Below are 24,059 nucleotides of genomic sequence, written 5' to 3'. Positions count from 1 at the left end.
GGAGAGTTTGGAGTGTAGTAGCTCTGGCACAATGTTGTAGAATGCAGAACTAAAATCCATAAACAAAATCCTTGCATAGGTCCCCTGGCGGTCCAGGTGCTGGAGGATGAAATGCAGGCTTAGGTTGATCGTCATCCACTGATTGGCCCGATATGCAAACTGCAGGGGGGTCCTGCAGAGGGTTTATGCTATTTTTCAGCTGGGCCAGCACAAGTCTTTCAAGGATCTTTATGATTACAGACGTCAGTGCGACAGGCCTTTTGTCATTAAGACCAGTAATCCTTGGCTTTTTGGGTACAGGAACAATAGTGAAGATTTTGAAGTAGGCAGGGACAGTGCAGGTTTGCAGGGACTGGTTGAAAATGTCTGTGTAGACTGGTGCCAGTTGTTCGGCACAAAGCTTGTGGGTAGAAGGGGAAACATTATCCGGTCCTGGAGATTTCCAACTTTTCTGTCTCCTGAATAGCTTTTCCACCTCCTCAATTTCTATTGTTAGTGATGGAAAAGTGGCCAGACTGATGTTGGGCAGCAAGGAGGGGGTTGGTAGTGGATGATGGCCCAGTCTTTGCAGACTGAAGTCAGGCTGTAAGTGGGTGTGAAGTGGTAATTGGGGAGGAGTGGGTGGGGAAGAGTCCAATCTGCAAAGACTGGAGTCAGGCTGTGAGTAGGTGTGAAATGGTGATTGGGGAGAAGTGGGTGGGGGAGGGTGGTAGGGGTACCGGGATTATGTTTCTGTCTATCGAACCTGCAGTAGAACTCGTTCAGGTCGTTGGTCAGTTGATGAGAGAACGTAGATTTGCAAGGAACATACTCGGGAGCGGTGTGAGTATTCCTCGTCGCCGGAGTTGGGGGAGTGCTCCAGAGCTCTTCCCCCCCCCCCGAGTCCTCCTCCATCTCAAGAGCTTGAACACAACCACAGCCCTGCTAACAAGTATGTCCAAATAATTCAGCGAGTGAGAGAAATCCAGAACAATGTTTGGAGGTACCATATATCTGATGTTAATGAGTACCTCTCTTATGAAAGTGATCTTTGTGGGATTTTCACAGACGACACAAATAAACAAGCACAGACAAAACATCGAGGAGCAGTACACCATGGCAGCCATTGTCAGCGCCAGTCACAGTAAACAATCAGAGTGGTTAGGGACGAAAAGAAAATCTAGTACCTAGTTTTCATAAGTGCAAATATTTTTATGTTATACACTTTATAATGGGTTATTCACATTATAACATATGGAGGAAATAAAATTGAAAGTCAGTAAAACAAACTGAACTACCTTGTACTATGGGCATGTATGTTTGTGTAGAAGTTTGTATTCAGTTTTAGTTATTGATATTAAATATAAATTCTTGTGGAATTGATTTCCTCCACGGAGTAATAATTATTTGCTATCCCTCTGGTGAATGGAACAATGAAATTCTTACTTGCTGCAGCTTAACATGCCCATTAATGTAATAACATGTGATAAATATACAATAATCAATAATGCAATAAATTGGTAATTCTAGGCAATTAGCCCAAAATAGTGCAAAGCGGAAGTCCATAAAGCAACTAAAATGAAGTCCACAGCAGATCAGTGTTGCTGAGATGGGGTTGTGGTTCGTGTTGTGCAGTTCAAGAGCCTGATGTTTGTTAGGAAGAAGCTGTGATTGAACTTGGAGGCCATTGTCTCTGGCTCATGTACCTTCTTCCCAATGGAAGTAGCAAGATGAGAGCGTGGCCATCTTGGTGTAGGTCTTTGATTATATAAGCTGCATTCTTGAGGCAGCACTTCATGTTGATCCCTTCAATGGTAAGAATCTGATGGTACTGACCCATGATGGACTAGAAAATATCTACCCCTTTCTGTGGCCTCCTTCATTCCTGGGTGTTTGACTTACCGAACCAGGCCATGAAGCTACCAGTATGCTCTCTACCGTTCGTCAAATCTCCTCAACCTTTCAGGGAATTAGATGTTAGTAATCTTTCTTTGTGGTTGCATTGATATGCTGGGTTTAGGACATATCTACAGAGATAAGCACGCCCAGGAACTGGAAGCTCTTCACTCTCTCCACTAATGTCACATCAATGAAGCCACATCTGTGGATCCCTGGCTCCTGAAGTCAATAATCAGCTCCTTGGTCTTGCTAACATTAATAGCCCTGTCCCACGGTACGAGTTCATTCCAAGAGCTCTCCCGAGTTTGCCCTGATTCGAACTCGGAGATTTACGGTAATGGCCACTCGTCGGTACTCGGGGCTCTCGTGTACATTTTTCAACGTGTTGAAAAATCTTCATGAGTCTTCCCATGCTTACCTGCCATTAGCGAGTCTTCCCGTGCTTACCTGCCATTAGCGAGTCTTCCCGAGTACCCCCTGTTAGCGTTACGAGCCGCTAAGTGACGTCCCCGAGCTCCGACGTACCTGCTACGTTCATTCTCCGTGCTTACCACGAGTTTGATTTTTTTTCAACTCGGGAGAGGTCTTGGAATGAACTCGTACTGTGGGACAGGGCTATAATGGTTAGATTAGAACATAGAACAGAACAGCACATGATGCCCAGGTGAACTGATCTATTTGCCTGTACATGATCTTTATCCCACTATTCCCTCCACTTACATGTGCCTATCTGAAAGCATCCTTAGCACCTTTATCATATCTGCTTCCACCCCTGGCAATGCGTTCAAGGCCCCCACCACCCTCTGTGGGGAAAAAACTTGCCCCACACATACTTTTTTGATACTTCTATCAAGTCTCCCCTCAACCTCTGACACTCCAGAGAAAACAATCTAAGTCTATCCAACCTCTCCCTGCAGTTGAAACCCTCTAATCCAGGCAGCATTCTGGTAAACCTTCTCTGCACCCTCACCAAAGCTTCCATTCATTTCTTGTAAAGAGCTACCAGAACTGCACGTAATACTTCAAAATGTGACCTAACCATAGTCCTATAGAGCAGCATCATGACTTCCTGAATCCTATATTCAATGCCCCTAGCAATAAAGGCAACCATATCATAAGCCTTCTTTACCACCCTATCTACTTAAGCTACACCCTTCAGTGAGCTATGAACTTGGACTCTAAGATCACTCTGCACATCGATGTTATTAAGGGTCTCGCCATTAACTGTATACTCTTTCCTTACATTCAAAATGCCATATTGCAACACCTTGTTCTTGCTTGGGATAAACTCCATCTGCCATTTCTCAGTCCATTTCTTTAGCTGACATATATATATATTCTGCTGATGTTCTGACAGCCTTCTTCACTGTATTCTACTCCTCCAATTTTAGTGTCGTCTACAAACCTACTCACCAACCCATCTCCATTTACGTCTAGGTCATTTATATCAATCACAAATAGCAGAGGTCCCAGCACAAATCCCTGTGGAACTCCACTGAACACAGACCTCCAGCCAGAATATCTACCTTCCACCACAACCCACTGCCTATTTGTTTTGTTTAGTTAAGTTATGTTTTCTAAGGGTTCATCCTCAAAGGATCTTCTGACATTGCCCTCGTTGACTGAGATTACATGGTCACAGGGGCTGTAGTGGCCCGAAAAGTGATATCAATGTTCTTCTTTTTGAAGCGAGCATAGATGAACCGTGAGGTACATTCCCATGTGTAGGCCAAGACTACTGTGTACGTCAACTGATCCAGGGCAGTATAAGAAAGCTTGCTACGATCTTCACAAAGCCATCAGGAATGCCAAGAGAACAATACCGGGACAAACTTGAGTCCCAGTATAATCATTCAGACACACACAGACTGCGCAAGGCCTGAATACTAAAACTGGCTGCAAAGCAAAGTCAGGCAGCATCGCTGGTGATAGTGCGACCTTACCTGATAAACCTAATGCATTCTCTGCTCGCTTTGAGCAAAAGACACTTTGAGATGACACCCATCTCAACGGACTCGAGTGTGCCTTTCCCTAGTGTCACTGTTGCAGAAGTTAGATCGGGTGACGGCGAGGATGAACCCATGGAGAGCAACTAGTCCAAACAGAATCCCTGGCCATGTCCTTAGTAGCTGTGCGGACCAGCTAGTGGGAGTATTCGCTGACATCTTTAATCTCTCCCTACTCCGTTCTGAGGTGCCCACCTGCCTCAAGAAGATCACTATCAAGAAGTCAAGAAAATCCTGATCTCATGCCTTAAATGACTACCCACCAGTAGCATTGACATCCACTATGATGAAGTGCTTTGAGAGGTTGCTTCTGGAACACATTAAATCCAGTCTACCAAGCAACCTTGACCCACTGCAGTTTGCCTACCGCCACAACAGTTCACGGCTGATAACATCACCCTGGCTCTACACTCATCCCAGGAATGAGCTGGATAATAAACAAACCTAGGGCAGACTTTTTTTCATAGACTACAGCTCTAATTACAATATCATTATCCCATCCAAGCTCATCTCCAAACTTGTGGAATTTCGTCAGCGCTTCCCTCTGCAGTTCGTTTCAAATGTTCAAATTCTGTTTATTGTCACGTTTACCAATTGAGGTACAGTGAAACTTGATTACCATACAGCCATACTAAAAAAAAGAACAAGACACACAACTACATAAATGTTAACATAAACATCCACCACAGCGGATTCCCCACATTCCTCACTGTGATGTAAGGCAATAAAGTCTAATCTTCTTCCCACTTTATTCTGTCGGGGTTGGGAGAGTCGAACCATCCGCAGTCGGGGCGATCGAAGCTCCCGCAGCCGGTGATCGAAGCCCCCGTGTCGGGGCGATCGAAGCTCCCGTGATCGGGGCGATCGAAGCTCCTGCGGCTTGGAGCTCCCGAAGGTGGTCCCTAACCAGGGACCGTAAGCTCCACGATGTTAAGTCCGCAGGCTCCCGCGGTTGGAGCCCCCAAAGTCGGTCGCCAGCAGACACGCAAGCTCCACGAGTTAGGCCGCAGTGCGGATGGAGATACGATATGGAAAAAGTCGTATCTCCATCGAGGTAAGAGATTAGAAAAAGATTCCCCCAACCCCTCTCCCCCATCCCCCCCCCCCCAAAAAAAAACAAGCTAAAGAACATTAAAGCATAGTACTTTATCATTAAATATACAAAACATTCCAAAATCTTCAATAAATAATTTAAATATAATCTATTGTGCATTAGACAGCTTAGAAAAGGTTTGTACAAATACATACGAAAAAACAACAAAGAATGAAAAGGATGAGAGAGACTGTTGGCGAGGCAGCCATTGCGGACGCCACCCGGTCGAAATTGGATTCTCAATTTTCTGACCAACAGACCACAATCACTGAGGGTAAGTGACAAATCATCCTCTACAATCCTCAACCCTGGTGCCCCACAGGGATACTTTCTCAGCCTCTTTCCATACTCCTATACACTCATGACTGTGCAGCAAATACCAATCTACCTTAATGTACAAAATTGCAGAAAACACCACCAATAGTGGGCCAGATAGCAAAGAATGACGAGAGAGATACAGGAAGGAGACTGAGAACGTCGTGCTATAACAACAACTTCTCCCTCAATAACTGCAAGGCAAAAGAGATTATGATTGAATTCAGGAAGCAAAGCGACACACATACCCCGGTATATATTGATGGTGCCAAAGTAGAAATGGTTGAAAGCTTCAAGTTCTTAGGAATAAATATCACCAGCAATTTTCCCTGGACCATCCACATCGAAGCAATGGCCAATAAAACACACCAACGGCTCTACTTCCTTAGAAGGCTTAGGAAGTTTGGCATGTCCTCAACAACATCACCAACTTCAACAGATGCGCCTTAGAAAGCATTTTCTCAGATGCATCACAGCATGGTTTGAGAACAGCTCCATTCAAGACCCTGCGAAATTGCAGAGAGTTGTGGGTATCGCCCAGTCCATAGCGCAAATCATCTACACCACACTGCTTCAGCAAGGCCGTCAGCATAACCAAGGACCAGTCTCGCCTCCGTAATTAACACTTCTCCCCTCTCCCCTCTAGGCAAGTTTGAAAATGCAGATTCACGGACAGTTTCTTCCTAGCTGTTATCAAGCAACTGAACTGTCCTCTCATCAACTAGAGAACATCTACCTGTTGGAGACCTTCGAACTATCTTTATTCAGACTTTACTTGACTTTATCTTGCATGAAACGTTGTGCTCTTTAAGATGTATCTGTACCCTGTGGATTGCTTGATTGTAATCATGCATAGTCTTTACGCTGACTGGATAGCAAGCAACAAAAAAGCTTTTCACTCTATCTTGGTACACTTGATGGTAATAATAAACTAAACTAAACTAAAACATTGAGTTGACCGGGATCGATGCATCACTGAAACTTCAGAATATTTCAAGAAATTACAACTACTGCCAAGGGAACTGAACTAATTTTTATTGCAATTTCAGTGCTCTTTTGCTGGTATTTTCTTTCAGTAATTCATTTATCTTCTAAGTGCTGCCCCTTTGTTGTATTCTATCGTCAAGAAGAGAACAGCTTCAGGCGATTACAATTCCCTGTCTGCAGTAATCTGTTGAATATCACTTAAGCAATACCACCAAATTCTCTTTGAAATTGCAGATTCACGGAAAAGCAGAATTTTGCATATCAACAAAATAATATCTTAAGTTATAAAAAGTAAAAGCATGAAGCACAAAATTAGCAGATAAACTCCACACAGCTATGTACTTTGAGCTTACTGTTCTCTGAGGTATTATTAAAGCTTAGGCCAGTCCCGAGTTGAAAAGTTCCCAGCTGTTATCAAGCAACTCTCATGCACCTTGCATCTCAACACATAAAAGGCACGGCATTCATATCCATCAGAATGTTTCATTATAATTATTGTAAACCTTTGAATGTGAAATGTTAAATGATAAGAAAAGAATGAACTATCAGAAAAGCTATATACATAATAAGGACTGAAAATTATGAATAAGATGGAAATGGACACAAAGCATTGGGATAATTTAGCGGGTCCGGGGAGCGTCTCTAGGGAACACTGGTAGGTGATGTTTCAGGTCGGGATCTGCTGAGTTACTCCAGCACTTTGTACCCTTTTGTGTACTAACCAGCAACAGCAATTCTTTGTTTCTACAATAAGATTGAAATGCTTAATGTTTAATGAAAAAGTACAGGAGAATGCAGTTGGAAACACAGAACGGACAAAATGGTTTCATATATAAGCTTCACAACTGCTTGCGTTTTAAGATTAATAACATTGTGCTCCAGGGAATAGCTGCCAGAATACACTCCCAAATGTCTTTCTCCACAGAAACAGATTTAATAATTTGGAATCCGTCATTGTAACTTTTTTCTTCATGATATTCAATAACCTATTTAATGAGGTATGAATCTATTTAGAAAGCCAAATATACCAGGCTCATAGGAGTAATTCCGAATCATAGAATTAGCATAAACTCCACACAGCTATGTACTTTGAGCTTACTGTTCTCTGAGGTATTATTAAAGCTTAGGCCAGTCCCGAGTTGAAAAGTTCCATGAGATTCCAAATTGCTGATTTTTTTAAAACAAAATACATAAACATATTCTGTTTCCTGTTTGCAATAATTAATATTCTGCTTTCATCTTCTTTGAAGCTTAAGCACCATTTCACGGAAAGATGAATCATAAAAAAACATATGTTCTAAGATGGAAACCTACTGATAGTGGCTGACAGAGGAAGTCTTGATATTATAGATCACAGAGGATTGATTTTTATTCCTCACAGTTCCTTCTGGGCTAGATCAGGCAAAAGTTGGACCTTCTCTCCTCATCAGAATGATCAGGTGAAAAGTAGATAATTTTGACAGGGGGAAGGTAACCTCTTTATCCCTGAGAGGTCTCCTCAAAATTTTGCTTTTCTTAACTTCTGGATTTTGAAGCTATTTGTTACTAATTTGGAAATCACCAATTTAACAACTAATGCTACATCCCCTATTTCCTGTGGCGAAACTAAACTTTGCCCTAGAATTCTGCTTTTTGTAACTTGAATGGGCATCTTTTTCCAATGACTACTTAATCTTTCACCTTACTCTCTTCAAACCAATCTCATCTATGAGACCCCTTTGTAATTGTTTGATACATATCCACTTCATTGCTATCCACCTGCCAGCCATTCCTGAAATTTGCACATTTAAAGATTGGCAACGGTTCACATCAGCATCAGTCTCCAGCCAATCTAGATCAGTTGCAGGTAAAACATGTCTCTGGAGGATGCCACGTCCCTTGCATCACTTTCACACTGGATAACCTTGACACAAAGCACGACTATCAGGATGCACTATGAAAAGTATTTTGATGTGATGCATCTCAGCCTGTTATGGTAATTGCTCTCCTCTTGACTGCCTGAACCTGCAGAGTATGATGAACACAGCCCAGTCCATCAAAGTATTGTCACTTCAATCATTCCAGTCAATCTTCATGGCAAGTTGCATCAGGAAGGCTGGAAAAATCATCAAGGATGAATGCCACTCTGGCCATTCTCTTTTCTCTCTTCTACCTTCTGGGAGAAGATACAGGAGCTTGAGGTTCCAGATGTCCAGACTTGAGAACAGCTATCTCCCTACTGCTACCAGATGCCTCTACCAATTACCCTTTTCACAACCCCTTCCCAGATGTGCTCACTCTACCTCATTTGGTTATTCTGTTTTTGCAGTTTAGCACTACTTCAAATAACACTACAATATTCGAAGCACTGTGCTGTTTTGCACTAATTGTATTTATCATTACTGCATGTAAACTGTTTACTATATGCACTTCAAGTGAACAAACAATTTATTTGCACCCTGGTATGTGTGAAAATAAATTAATCTGAATCTGAATCAGTCACAACTTTAGATTTTTGCAGTGAACACTCTGGAATAAAATGCAAGAACTCAATAAATAATCAACTGATCTATAATTAATCTAATTATACTTTGCAGAACTACATTGGAAATGGGAGAAGAAACTCCCTGTCAGAACATCTAGATCATCTTGCAATCTAAATCCAGAATGAATCTAATGGATTTCCCTGACATTATACTTTGTGAGTACTTTAGTTACTAACTGTTACCTCTAGGTTCAACAACAGCTTCTTCTCATCAACCATCAACCATGAACAGTACTGGATAAAACCACAACCCTACCTCAACAACAAACCTTTGTGGACTTTGCGTAGGTTGCACTATGCACTGAGTTTTCACTCTAACAGTCTGCTTACCTAGTATTACCAATAATTTATTGTATTATCGATTATGGTATAATTATTTGTTGTGTGTTGTGTTATCGTGTCTGTTAATGTGCAAGTAAGAATATTATTGTTTCGTTCCTGGTGCATATGACAATTAAACACGCTTGACTATTGTGTTCAGTTCTGGGCACCATGTTATGGGAAAGATATTGTCAAGCTAGAAAGGGCACAGAGAAGATTTACAAAGATGTTACCTGGGCAAGAGAGTCTGAGCTATAGGGAGAGGTTGAGTGGGCTGAGACTCTATTCTTTAGAGCGCAGGAAGATGAGGAGTGATCTTAAAGAGGTGTATAAGATCATGAGAGGAATAGATCGGGTAGATGCACACAGTCTCTTGCCCAGAGTAGGGGAATCGAGGACCAGAGGACATAGGTTCAAGGTGAAGAGGAAAAGATTTAATGGGAATCTGAGGGGTAACTTTTTCACACAAAGGGTGGTGGGTGTATGGAACAAGCTGCCAGAGGAGGTAGTTGAGGCTGGGACTATCCCAACATTTAAGAAACAGTTAGACAGGTACATGGATAGGACAGATTTGGAGTGAAAGGGTCCAAATGTGGGCTGGTCGGACTAGTGTGGCTGAGATATGTTGGCTGGTGTGGGCAAGTTGGGCTGGAGGACCTGTTTCCACACTGTATTACTCCATGATTCTATGACTAGTCAGTGGAATGGAAGTTACATCACTTTAGATAGTTTACTTTCATGCAGAGCAAATATTATTACAGGTTTAATAAGCGATCTCTGTTGTTTTTACTTTTTTGGTCCGACTTGTCCCACGTTGACTCTCACACAAATAACCTTTCTAGTTTGCATTCCCACGGCACAGGTTGCCTCACCACTCCAGCTGGTGCTCGAGTTAAGACCAGCTACGGACAAATCTTCGATACACAGGCCCCAAGGACCAGTCTGCCAGTGATGGATAACACAAGGATGCTCGTTGCAGCTGCGTACTTCCTGTAAGGCACTGATGTTTGGGCACTGCGCTGCTCCTATTGAAAAATAAAAGAAATAAGAATAGCAGGTGTTTGACTTTGAAAACATTGTTAGCTCACTTGGTGATGAAATAACATGTCATGATGTATTTTTTATGGTCATGAACAAGGTATGAAGCTGCATGTCACCATTTAACACGGTTTAATAAAATACCACTTTTAATAAGGCATGGGTGTTCTCACTCTAATATCACATAAATAATACAAAGTCTTTGTATGTGTCTTTAATTTCAAACCAATTTTGTGAAAAGTTATGCATGGTTTCACTGTAGTATTAAAAAACCCCAGAAGAAAGCAACCAGGGTGACATATAGTTAGGCATTGAACTTCTTGAAAAGCATTCATGCTTAATGGTCTATTATGGAACAGGTGTTTTATTGCTAAAGGCTTCACATTATGTGATGCACAGTCTTTTAATTATCAACCCAATTATTCCTTCATGAGGAAAATAACATCAAATGATTCACAATTGATTGGGAGCAGCTATAGTATGTAATAGGTAGTTTAGCTTGGAGATGCAACGAGGAAACAGGCCCTTCGGCCTAACGAATCCGCACCACCCAGAGATCACCGTGTACATTAACACTATCCTACAAACTAGGGACAATTCAACTGAAGCCAATTAACCTAAAAACCAGTACGTCTTTGGAGTGTGGGCGGAATCCGGAGCACCCGGAGAAAGCCCATGTGATCAAAGGGAGAACGGACAAACCTACGCACAGACAGCGCCCGTAGTCAGGATCAAACCTGGGTCTCTAGTGCTGTAAGGCAACAACTCTACCGCTGCGCCACTGTGCCACCCCTGTCTGGGAGTCTGGGTTCTGGGGCCTCCACTCATTTGCTTGGTATGAGCTACCAAGGAACCATCACCTATCACATTCCATGGTTGATGAAGCATGAAAAGCAAATGGGGTCAGTGACATCAATCCCGTTAAATCATGAGATGGGCTGAAGGACCTATTTCTGTGCTGGATTACTCTATGATTCTATGATATGCCTTGGATAATGTTTGCAAAAGAACAAATTTGCTAATAAAATGTAGAACAACAGCATCTAGACATTAGGTTAAAAAGATGATCACCTACCACAGTCAGGGAGATAATAATTGGACATGTGTCAATACATTTATAATCAGATGCATATAAATTGAAGTATTCTCAGAATTAAACTAAATAAAAATTACAGTTTGTGAAGTTTTTATTTGCTAATTGCATGAATCCCTGGAGATCCTTTTCTTTGTTGATAGCAATATACCCCAGTCACCAGATTGAATCCCCTCAATAAGCAAACATTAATACGATAACAAGTGGTTTGCGTATATAAAGATGATGCTGGTTATTATCTTAGTTACAAAATCCATTAATAATTTGTGCTTTTTACTGTTACTGTTATGTGAGAGCTAGACCCGTTTCATTGATTGAAAATCATACCTTCTTCTGCATATGCCAGAATTGAACGTGCACGCATCTGTTTACCCTCAGTGGTTTTGCCAGAACAGGTATAAGAGCACGATGACCACCCAGACCATTTACTAAGGACACAGTCTTTCGGACAAGGTACTTCACACGATACTGGCACAGGATAGATGGCTTCGTTGCACAGATTTCTGTCTACAACTTCTCCAGGGGAAAGAAAAAAATCAACCAAAATAAAATCATCAATCTAGATTGAAAATAAATCACATGATTAAAAAATATAAACATTTCAGAAAATGTAAAAGATCAATACACCAATGACCACAGTATTTTTTTATGCTAATATGCTATTTCAATTGTAAATGTTGCTTCGTTCAAAGAATAAAATCTATTGCATTCTAATATCAAAATGTGGTCATAATATCCCATATGCAGTTAAATCCCCAAAAGTCAATTACAATCATATTTATTTATATAAACATGTAAAATATGTTATGATGGTGATGGGGATTTGTAACATTTGAAATGTTTGCTAATGTTGCTAGCATTTTTATTTGTGGTAAGCCTGCCTTCTTAGGGAAGTAAATTAAGAAATTGGAATTAAATAGCACATTTAAGAAATATCAAACACACTTCACAATCATTAAAGTATTTTTTAAATATGTCACTGTTGTAATGTGGGAAACACTAATAAAGCCATTCTTTTTTATAAGTAAAATGAATTGAGATACATTTTGGCCAGAATAACAGGAATGACTTGCCAATTCTTCTTCAAACTAATGGCTTCAGCACGAGAGCAGAGACTGCAGTCTGATGTCCCATCTTAAATAAAGCGGCACCAGCAGTGCAATACTGTAGATCAGTGTCACTCATATTATAGACAATAGACAATAAACAATAGGTGCAGGAGTAGGCCATTCAGCCCTTCGAGCCAGCACCGCCATTCAATGTGATCATGGCTGATCATCCCCAATCAGTACCCCGTTCCTGCCTTCTCCCCGTATCCCCTGACTCCGCTATCTTTAAGAGCCCTATCTAGCTCTCTCTTGAAAGTATCCAGAGAACCGGCCTGCACCACCCTCTGAGATTATGAGTCATACTTTGTAGCTAATCCCACTAGTTTAACTGAAAGCTTCTCTGCCCTTTCCCCCTCACTTTTGGAGTTACGTGCTAAGAGGAAGTTACCTATGCTGTAACGTTAATAAAGTCTTTGGATCTTAATCACTATGTGTGACTTAAGTTATCCCAACAGCAGAAGCTCAACATGGTGTCAGAAATGGGATACGAACCCACGCCTCCAATAGGAGACCAGCCTGTGATTGAGCCAGCTCGACCTCCGTATTATCCAGACCGTACAAGTGTACTTCCATCTGTGTCCAGCGGCATTGAACCACCTACACCAGCACAACAACCCATTTCTGGAACGGCTGCTTTGCCAGTGGTGACGGCCTCTCCACCTGTGCCACAGTGCCCTGTTTCATCACCGGGAAGGCTGGTTCAATCTCCATCACCTGTGAAGCCACCGGCTCCATCCCCAGTGGGGAAAAACGGAGATGATCTTTATTGCACATGTGCTGGTCGTGTTTGCAAGCCCACCGTGAAGTACCCGGGCTATGTTTGACTTTCCTCCAGCTTATTATCAACTGCTATGTTTGCCTTATTTAGTCAATGGTTTTGTCCTGACATTTAATTCTTTAAGAGGGAGGATGTAGATCAGTGTCACTCATGTTATGAGTTATACTTTGTAACTACGCCCACTAGTTTAACCGAAAGCTTCTCTGTCCTTTCTCCCTCACTTTTTGAGTTACATGCTAAGATGAAGTTACCTATGCTGTAACTTTAATAAAGTCTTTGGATCTTAATGACTGTGTGTGACCTAAGTTATTCCAACAGCAGAAGCTCAACAAATACTACCTCAGCACGGAACATAAGTGTTAGTTTGATTTTTCTTATCCTTAATGGCGCATATTAATAATTATTGTGTGCACCATTTATTAAATGTACTACATTTACTCACGCAGGCTTCTTAGAAATTAGAATTTCTACAGGTGTGCCGTGGAGAGCACGCTGACTGGTTGCAACACGGCCTGGTTCAGTGACTCGAATGCCCAGGAATGATGGTGGCTGCAGAAAGTGGTGGACATTGCCCAGTCCATCACAGATATTGTCCACCCCACCATTGAAGGGATTTTCAGGAAGCGTTGCTTCAAAAAGGCAGTTGATATCATTAAAGATCCACCAACCTGGCCATGCTCTCATCTCACTATTACCATTGGGAAAAAGGTACATGAGCTTGAGAACTGTGACCATCAAGGACAGCTTCTTCCCAGCAACTATCAGGTCCCTTAACCACAACCCTACCTCAGCAACGGTCTGCTATGGTGTTTGATTTGGTTGCATCATGTACTTCAACTTGTGTTATTATGATCTGGTTATCTTGTATTAATGATAATTTATTGTATTATTATTTATTGTATATTTATTTGCTGCATTGTTGCATTCATGTTCTGCTCCCGAGTCAACACTCTTGGCAATATCACTCAAATCTGCACCCTCTATCTTCAAGAACACCACATCCCACAGTTCCCCTCCAAATCACACGTCATCCTGATTTGGAGACTGATCACTAGTTTTTCAATGGCACAGACTTTAATTCCTAGAACTCCCTACCCAACAGCAAGCATTGTGGGCTACCTATACCTGAAGGGCAACAGCATTTTAAACACACAACTTATCAAAGGTAATTAGGGATGGGCTATAAATGCTGATCTTGCCATTAATCGACAGAAAATAAAACATATCACTTGAGGTTTTGGAAAATTGATGTTGCAGACTGTGTGCGGCACGATGGCATAGCGGTAGAGTTGCTGTCTTAGAGCGTCCGGGACCCGGGTTGAATCCTGACTATGGGTGCTTGTCTGTATGGAATTTGTATGTTCCCCCTGTGATCTGCGAGGGTTTTCTTCAGGATCTCCGGTTTCCTCCCGCACTCCAAAGATCTACAGGTTTGTATGTTAATTGGCTTGGTCTAATTGTAATTTGTCCCTAGTGTGTGTAGGATAGTGTTAGTGTGCGGGGATCGCTGTTCGGCACGAACTCGGTGAGCCAAAGGGCTTGTTTCTGTGCTGTATCTCTAAACTAAACTAAACTAGATAGAATTGTTTACTGTCATTTATTGCCATGCCGCTTCAACAAGAATATGGTTTAAAATGGCTGAATTCAAATTAATTTATACTGTTGTGAGACAGAGGGAAGTATAGTTCTACTCATTAATATACCTAAGTCTATTGCAGTTTTGTGGTACATTGGTCCCATTAGACAATAACAATCCAGTGGCAGTATTGCAGTACTGATTCTGTTTTCCCCACACCCTTACCTTTCTTGCCCCAGCTTCCGTGTTCTAATTAAAGCAATGGCTACACATCAAAGTCACTGACTGTAAAATGCTTTGGGATATCTTGAGATATATAACAAATTCTACATTAATGTAAGTCTCTCTCTGAAGAGGTGCTGGGCAATGAATACTGATTAAGTCTTTCCTTGTAAAGTGAAGTTAAAATCAAAAGCCCTAGGCACAGATCATTGACTCGTTCTCTTTTAAAAGCTTTGGTCACGAACAGAGAGGGGAATAACAGACAGATTGTCATCGTCCCTATGAATCTTTGGAATGAATAAATCTAGTTTAACATTCAACATAAAATGTAAAACACTCCTTAAATAATAAGGATTTTAACTACAGTGCGAGAGACAAAAACTGATTATTGTGTCAAGAGAAATATTCATGATGAGTATTTTTGCAATTGAGATCTATTATTATAAATCATTACATCGATCTCTGTCAGAGAAATATTCTATATAGGAAAATAAAAGGAAGGAAACACATTTTGATTAGGATATTTCAACAATTAGCAGGCAGCCTAATGTTTATCCGAATAAAACAATGGACGTTTCCTTTCTGAAAGTATTTTTACAAACTTTAGGAAATCCAAAATGTGATTTGGAATAAGTTCCATGAAAGGGCTCACTAAAAAATGTCCCAAATTTTCTGTAATCCTTAAATGTAAAGTCAGAGGTCAAAAGCCTATATGTTCTCAAAATATTCAACAAATGAGGCTACAAAATTAACTTCCCTTAACTTGATTGTGATGCACACAAACTCAATTAAAGCACTTGAACTACAAGTAAATCAAAGGAAATAACAGACTGTCAGAAGAAGGATCTCAACTCGAAACGTCATCTATTCCTTTTCTCCAGAGATGCTGCCTGACCCACTGAGTTACTCCAGCATTTGGTGTCTATTAAAGGAAATACGATATGGTTGAAGCTGAGAGCTACATTGCTTCAAATGAAGCCAGCAAGCGGCAATTTACAAGTTTCCAGCTTTGATTGAAAACAACAGGAACAATCTTTCAGATGTGCAAACATGATGTTTCCACAGCAAAAATAGAGTTGAGTTGGCCCAAGTCACAGGCTTCCCTGAATAGTGATTTTTAGAACTTAAAACAGCACATGAACAGACTATTTGGCCCACAATGTCCATGCTGAACTTGATGTCAAGTTGAACTGAACTTCTCTTCGTGCACTTGATCCATATCGCGCCATCCCCGGCATATTCATGTGCCTATCCAAAAGCCTCTTAAATGCCACTGCTGTATCTGCCTGATCCCTGGCAGCTCGTTACAAGCACCCATCACTCCCTGTCCTTCTTACCTTAAAGTTATGCCTTCTAGTCCAACTTCTTATATCTAATACCATCTTATCCTGTCAGCATTCTGGTACACCTCTTCTGCACTCTCTCCAAAGCCTCCAAATTCTTAACATAATGGGGTGACGAGAACTGTACAGAATATTCCAAATGCGGCCTAACCAAAATCCTACAAAGATGCAGTATGACTTTCTGACTTTTATACTCAATGCCCTGACCGATGAAAGCAAGTGTACAGTATGCCTTCTTGTCATTCTATCTACTTGTGTTGCCACTTTCAGGGAGCTTGCCACTCATCTGGGATTCAAAGAGTGACACCAAGGAAGCTGGTAACTTGAACTAGCTCTGCATTATGATCAGATTTTCTACAGCGTTGACATGTTTCACATATCCTTTATCCTGGCATGGACTGAAAGATTTGGGTTTATTATTATCATGTGTACCAAGGTACAATAAAAAGCTTTGCTCTGGATGCTACCCAAACAGATCAGATAATACTACACATAAATACAATCAAGTCAAACTCAAGTAGAATAGAGCAAAGGGGGGCGGGTGGGAAATTGCAATCTTCACATGGTCCGCCCTGTTTCAATGAATACAATCAACCTGCCGTGTACAATCAAATAAGTTCAAGTAGAACAAGTTGTCCTACATGTTTAGGCTGTGCACACCATACGCAAGATGAAGAAGAAGCAAAGGGGAAACTACAGAGTACAAAATATAGTTCTCAGCATTATAGTGCATCAGTTCCATAGACAAAATCCAATGTCCGCAATGGGGTAAAGCTGAATTGCTCAGTACTCGAATTTATGGGCAGCAATTAAAGAGTGCACCCCAGAGGTGAGGACAGTACAGAGCTGGTCGGGGGGGGGGGGGGGGGGGGGGGGGTGTAGACTGGGAAATGTTCCAGGATTCGGCAACGGACTTGAACGAATACACAACAGTCGTTACAGACTTCATTAAGAAATGTGTGGAGGACTGCATCCCCATCAAAACCTTCCGAGTGTTTCCCAATCAGAAACCTTGGATGAACTTTGAGATCTGCACTCTTCTGAAGACCAGACACCGGGCATTCATGTCAGATGATACAGTGGTCTACAAGAAGTCCAGATACGACCTTGGTAAGGCCATCAAAAAGGCTAAAAGGGACTTCTGCTCCAAGCTGGAGGATGAGACAGATGTTCGGCAGCTGTGGCAGGGCTTGAATGCCATCACCTCCTACAAGGCGAAACCAGGAGGCAGCTCGAATGTCGGCGAAACATCACTCCCTGACGAGCTCAATGCGTTTTACGCACGCTTTGATAGGGAGAATACTGATGTGCCTTCCAGAGCCCCCATTCGCTGTGATGGTATTTCAGTCTCAGTCACAGAGGCCGACGTCAGGAAATCCTTCAGAGGGGTGAACCCCCGAAAAGCACCTGATGGAATACCCGGTCATGTTCTAAAAACCTGTGTGGACCAACTGGCTGGAGTTTTTACGGACATTTTCAACCTGTCACTACTGAGGTCTGAGGTTCCCACATGCTTCAAAAGGGCATCAATTATACCAGTGCCCAAGAAAAGTAAGGTGACGTGCCTCAATGACTGTGGTGATGAAGTGCTTTGAGAGGTTGATCATGGCGAAAATCAACTCCTACCTCGACAAAAACCTGGACCCACTGCAGTTTGCTTACCGCCACAACAGATCAACGGTGGATGCGATCTCGCTGGCCCTCCACTCCACTCTGAACCACTTGGACAACAAAAACTCATATGTCAGGCTGTTATTCATTGATTACAGCTCGGCAGTTAATACTATCATCCCCTCCAAGCTGGTTACCAAACTCGCATAACTGGGCCTCTGCGCATCGCTCTGCAATTGGATCCTCGACTTCCTCATCCACAGACCACAGTCTGCTCGTATTGGTGGTAATGTGTCAGACTCGATAACAATCAGCACGGGAGCACCTCAAGGCTGCGTGCTCAGCCCCCTGCTGTCCTCACTCTATACTCATGATTGCGTAGCCGGTCATAGTGCGAACTCCATCATCAAGTTCGCTGACGACACCACTGTTGTGCGATGTATCACTGATGGGGATGAGTCCGAGTATAGAAGAGAGATTGAGCAACTGTCCATATGGTGCCAGCACAATAACCTGGCCCTCAACACCAGCAAAACCAAGGAACCGATTGTGGACTTTGGAAGGAGTAGGATGGGGACCCACAGTCCCGTTTATATCAATGGTTGAAAGGGTCAAGAGCTTCAAATTCCTGGGCGTGCACATCTCTGATGATCTTTCCTGGTTCGAGAACACTGATGCAATTATCAATAAAGCACATCAGCGCCTCTACTTCCTGAGAAGATTACGGAGAGTCGGTTTGTCAAGGAGGACTCTCTCTAACTTCTACAGGTGCACAGTAGAGAGCATGCTGACCGCTTGCATCGTGGCTTGGTTCGGCAACGAGCGCCCTGGAGAGGAAGAGACTACAAAAAGTAGTAAACACTGCCCAGTCCATCATCGGCTCTGACCTCCCTTCCATCGAGGGGATTTATCGAAGTCGCTGCCTCAAAAAGGCTGGCAGTATCATCAAAGACCCACACCATCCTGGCCACACACTCATCTCCCTGCTACCTTCAGGTAGAAGGTACAGGAGCCTGAAGACTGCAACGACCAGGTTCAGGAATAGCTACTTCCCTACAGCCATCAGGCTATTAAACCTGGCTCGGCCAAAACTCTGAACTCTGAACATTATTAACCCATTATTTGTTATTTGCACTTTATCAGTTTATTTATTCATGTGTTTTGTAGTCAATGCCTATTATGTTCTGTGTGCTGAAGCAAAGCAATAATTTCATTGTCCTATCAGGGACACATGACAATAAACTTGAACTTGAACTTATGGAAGGAACATTCAGAAGCCTGATAACAGAGGAGAAGCTGTTCCTGAGTCCGGCACTACACACTTTCAAGCTTCCGTACCTTTTGCTCAACGGGAGCAGAAGGAGGAGGAATGATTGGGGTGGGACATGTCTTTGATTATGTTGGCTGCCTTTCTGAGGCAACACGAGGTGTAGATAGAGTCAATGGTGGAGAGTCTGGTCTGTATTATGGACTAGGCTACATCTACAACTCTGCGATTTCCTAGAATTTCTAGGAAATCTTAGAAAGTCTCAGGATTTGTCCTTGTCTTGTTATATACAATGACGTGTCAAGAGTTAGAAGCAGGAATTGGTTATCAGTGTGCAAAAGTTGTAAAAGAAAAGGAAATAGATTTAATCTTTTTTTGGTCATCTAAACATTCATTTAGACCCCTGTAAATAGCAAGAAATTGGCTAAAACTATCTTCTGTTTTTGTGGTTGCTGTGTGGCTGTAGAGGGCTCCACCTACCTCCTAAGTAGAAAATGAGGACACATGGCAGGAGGAATAGGAAAATCATGGAGGATCAAGAAGAGTCAAAGGAGGCAGTGGAAGATGACCAGGAGAAGAGGGACAATGTGATGACAATGAAGAGTGTTTTGTTGCATCCGAAACCCCACAGTGCCATTTCAACGATTAATGATGCAAGTGATGAGCAGTTAGAGGGGCACAGGTCACTTGGAGAGATACCATTAGTTGGCTTCAGTCCGAGGCATGGTGTCGAAACTTGGATTGATTACTCAGCAGGATGTCCAACATGCACTGTCCCAAAGGATTCAAATGAGGACCACAAATAGAATGGTCACAAGATAAGGCTGATATGGATAAACAACATAAAGGCTAGAGAGTTGTCAAGCTTGCCTCTCAAAATTCAACACTTTGATTGATGGATTGGTTGGTTGAAAGATACTGCATGGAAACAGACCCTTTGGTCCACCGAGCCCACGACGGCCATCGTTCACCTGTTCATACTAGCTCTGAGTTATCTCACTTTTCAAACCACTCCCCACTCAGGAGAAGCAAATTACAGAGGCCAATTCAGAGGCCAATTTACCTACAAACCTGCACATCTTTGGGATGTGGGAGAAAAGCGGAGTACCCAGAGGAAACTCACACGGTCACAGGGAGAATATGCAAACTCCGCACAGACAGCTCCTGAGGTCAGGATCGAACCTGGGACTTTAGCACTGTGAGGCAGTGACTCTTTCTGCTGCCCACCCCTGATAAGAAGCTTGGCTGAATTAGGAGAGTATGACATGTCACGTACACCTCTGCCGGAGTTTGGCGATGGTCTACAGAGGTCAGTTCTCTACCAAGCAGAGATGCTCGAGCCTCTACAGGACCAGAGTGATATGCCATCAGGGAACAGCTTGAATGCTCATTAATCAGCAAAGTGCCATCTGTGAGAAGATCATTGCTCTAATTTGGCACTGGGATGAAAACAACTAAAACAGATTGCAGTTCCTTGGGAGGAAATGGATGCTGCATTTGAGCAGCAAGCAGTCCTGTAATGAAGATGGTGGATGGTGGACATTGGCAAATGCGTTCATTGAAAGGTGGCAGGCCTGAGCATAGGTCCATCCTACAGAAAGAGAGATATGGAACATGGGAAGTCCCCTCTCTTCTGCAAGAGCAAAAACATGATCCTGATGGAGACATAAGGAATTGCAGATGTTGGAATCTTGATCAAAACACAAAGTGCTCGAGGAACTTAGTGGGTCGGGCACCATCAAACCAAGCTCCCAACGTGGAATATGAGGTGCTGGTCCCATACCAACTTTTCTGTCCATGACCTCCTCCAATGCTAGAGTGAGGCTACATGCAAACTGGTACAGCGCCTCATATTCCACATTCAGGACTGCTATCATCTTTAAATACCCAGTAGCAATTAATCTCCTCTGCATGGCACGAGATGATATTTACATTATACATTAACTTCCTTCACCTTGATAATGATTTCCTCTCAATTACAGTTTTCATTTTAAAACCATTTCATAGTGTCATGTACGCATGTATATAATATTGACACCTCATTCGTACCATCTAATATTAGGCTGCACAAACGCAATCATAATGCACTTTTTTCTAACCAAGTAATGCAAGTTCTTTTCAGCTTTCCAAAAATGAATGCACTAACTGTGATATTTTACCAGCTAATTCCATTTTGAAGTTTCTCATAGTAAGTACAAATGTACTTCAGTTGAACACGATGCATTAAAGCAGCGCACTTAGTCCTCTTTTATGTTCTGCAGCGTGTTACCTCTCACGAGCCTGTCACTTTTTGATTTTTTGCCATTTATGCACACTAATGGGCAATTTACAACAGCTACCACACAATTTACAACCTACCACACATCCATGGGATGTGGGAGGAAACTAGAGAACCTGTTGTAAAGCCGTATGAATACAGGGAGAACGAGAAAACTCCACACATAGAGCCAAACCCGAGATCCCCAGAAATGTGAGCATTTCTGTTCCTGCTATACTTATATTTCCTTATTCTACACATTAGGACTTACTTTTTATGCATGTGTTTTTGCCATTTAATCAACATTTTGACCACCTTTCTGACATATCTCTCATTAAACTAATGAACTGCTTCTAACTTCCCATTGATATTCCCATAGCTAATCTGCTGGACACAATATTCTCTCTGATTACTCTTTGCCCACAGAGACAAGATTGTTTGTGCTCAATGTTGTTAAGAACTATGTTGGAGCTTCAGAAAAAGCCAGAGTCTGTGCTCCTCAGTACTGAACTTATCCTTGTGAAGCAAAGAACTGCGGATGCTGGTTTAAATCGAAGGTAGACACAAAATGCTGGACAGGCAGCATCTCTGGAGAGAAGGAATGGGTGATGTTTCGGGTCGAGTCCCATCTTCAGACTTATTGGTAGTCTTAGTTCATAGTTCATCGGTAGTCAGATTAGTCTGAAAAAGGGTCTCGACCTGAAACGTCAGCCATTCCTTCTCTCCAGAGGTACTGCCTGTCCCGCTGAGTTACTCCAGCACCTTGTGTCTACCCTGAACTTATCCATGTCATCTTTCAATGCCACTTTGATTCTCACAATAGAAACCAATTCAAAATATGTCAACAAGTTATCTACACTACATTTTATTAGAGAATTTCATTTTAAAAATAATGTTCTAAAAGTTAAGATTTTTCCAGATAATATGTAAACATTGCATGATAAAAATAGCAATTTGTTTAAGGAAAATTATAACCCAAGGATTCTTTGTATTTTATTTGCCAAAAAAAAGCTATACCAAGGGACAAAGGATTATTGATTAAATGTGAAGAAAAGCCCACTTTAAAAAAAATCAGTTTAATCAAGTATCATCTTAGCACAAACAAAGTGCATTTGATGACAAGCAAGAACTCCCACAGGAAGAAAAATCAATTTTCATTCCATGATCATAGAAGATTGATCCACGTGAACTAAAACTGAGTGTGGAGAGAAAAGGGTCATCGAGTTAAAGTGTTGGAAATATTGACATACCACTATACATTTTAGATTTGATAAAGCAACAATCTCACAACACAAATTACTGTTTGAATAAAACAACATCAATTAAAAAACAAATTGCCACTGAATCTCATTGAATTGGTATTAAATAACATCTGGGAAAGATATCCATGTACATATTGACTCTTTATTACCAATGCATTTGTCAATAATTGAAATTTATAAAGTCTACACATGCACTTAAATTATTATTCTGCAGTTTGGAGTATATTAATGTTGGTAAAGTTGACATAAGCTTACAATAGTATTTTTATTTAATTGTGCTTTGGGATATTCTGTGGATGGGAAAGGTGCTCTATTATTTATGAATATTTTTTATAACTTACATATTTGGCAGAATAATTTAAACTAGAGTTAACAGTTAAACAATAAGAGTTAAACAGGAATAAAATGTTTCTATACTAGCGTAGCCAGTCTGTTATCTTCCGTAGTCTAACACAATTTTTCAGAAAGATTTAGACATAAGGAACTGTAGATGCTGGTTTACCAAAAAGAACAGAGTGCTGGAGTAACTCATCAGCTTAGGCAGCATCTCTGGAGAACGAAGATAAGCAAAGTTTCAGGTTGAAACTTTAAAATGGACAAGGGAGAGCCAGTGGATGTAGTGTACCTGGACTTTCAGAAAGCCTTTGATAAGGTCCCACACAGGAGATTAGTGGGCAAAATTAGAGCACATAGTATTGAGGATAGGGTATTGACATGGATAGAAAATTGGTTGGCAGACAGGAAACAAAGAGTAGGGATTAACGGGTTCCTTTCAGAATGGTAGGCAGTGACTAGTGGGGTGCCGCAAGGCTCGGTGCTGGAAACGCAGCTATATACAATATACATTAATGATTTAGATGAAGGAATTAAAAGTAACATTAGCAAATTTGACACAAAGATGACAAAGCTGGGTAGAAGTGTGAACTGTGAAGAGGATGCTATGAGGATGCAGGGTGATTTGGACAGGTTGGGTGAGTGGGCAGATGCATGGCAGATGCGGTATAATGTGGATTATACAATTCAGCTTGTTTATTTATGTACAATCAATTCAGCTTGTTTATTTATGTATTGTATTTATTTACCTTTCTTGTACATCAGTGGAGCTGCACACTAAATCTCGTTGCACTGACGTGCAATGACAATAAAAGATATATTATTATTATTATTATTATTATAAATGTGAGGTTGTCCACTTTGGTGGCAAGAACAGGAAGGTAGATTTTATCTGGTGTCAGGTTAGGAAAAGGGGAAGTACAACAAGACCTGGGTGTCCTTGTACATCAGTCACTGAAATTAAGCATGCAGGTACAGCAGACAGTGAAGAAAGTTAATGCCATGTTGGCCTTCATAATGAGAGGAGTTGAGTAGAGGAGCACAGA

General features: G+C 41.7%; 1 protein-coding gene across 3 annotated transcripts in view; it reads right to left on the bottom strand.

The window, feature by feature from the left end:
- The window catches only part of thsd7a (thrombospondin type 1 domain containing 7A), a 371,495-nt gene that overhangs the window by 87,451 nt on the left and 259,985 nt on the right, over nucleotides 1–24,059 (bottom strand). For 2 of the 3 annotated variants that reach the window (XM_033045698.1, XM_033045715.1), the window contains exons 7-8: nucleotides 11,583–11,771; nucleotides 9,915–10,149 (exon numbers count right to left, since the gene is read on the bottom strand). In XM_033045698.1, coding sequence (XP_032901589.1) covers nucleotides 9,915–10,149; nucleotides 11,583–11,771 — 424 coding nt within the window. The remainder of the gene's footprint in view (nucleotides 1–9,914; nucleotides 10,150–11,582; nucleotides 11,772–24,059) is intronic. The other variant, XM_033045709.1, reaches the window with a different exon arrangement.

The sequence above is a fragment of the Amblyraja radiata genome, chromosome 2 (genome assembly GCF_010909765.2).
Source record: "Amblyraja radiata isolate CabotCenter1 chromosome 2, sAmbRad1.1.pri, whole genome shotgun sequence".
Classification (NCBI taxonomy): Eukaryota; Metazoa; Chordata; class Chondrichthyes; order Rajiformes; family Rajidae; genus Amblyraja; species Amblyraja radiata.
Note: the sequence above shows the minus strand (reverse complement) of the source record. Positions and strands in the feature narration are given on the sequence as shown.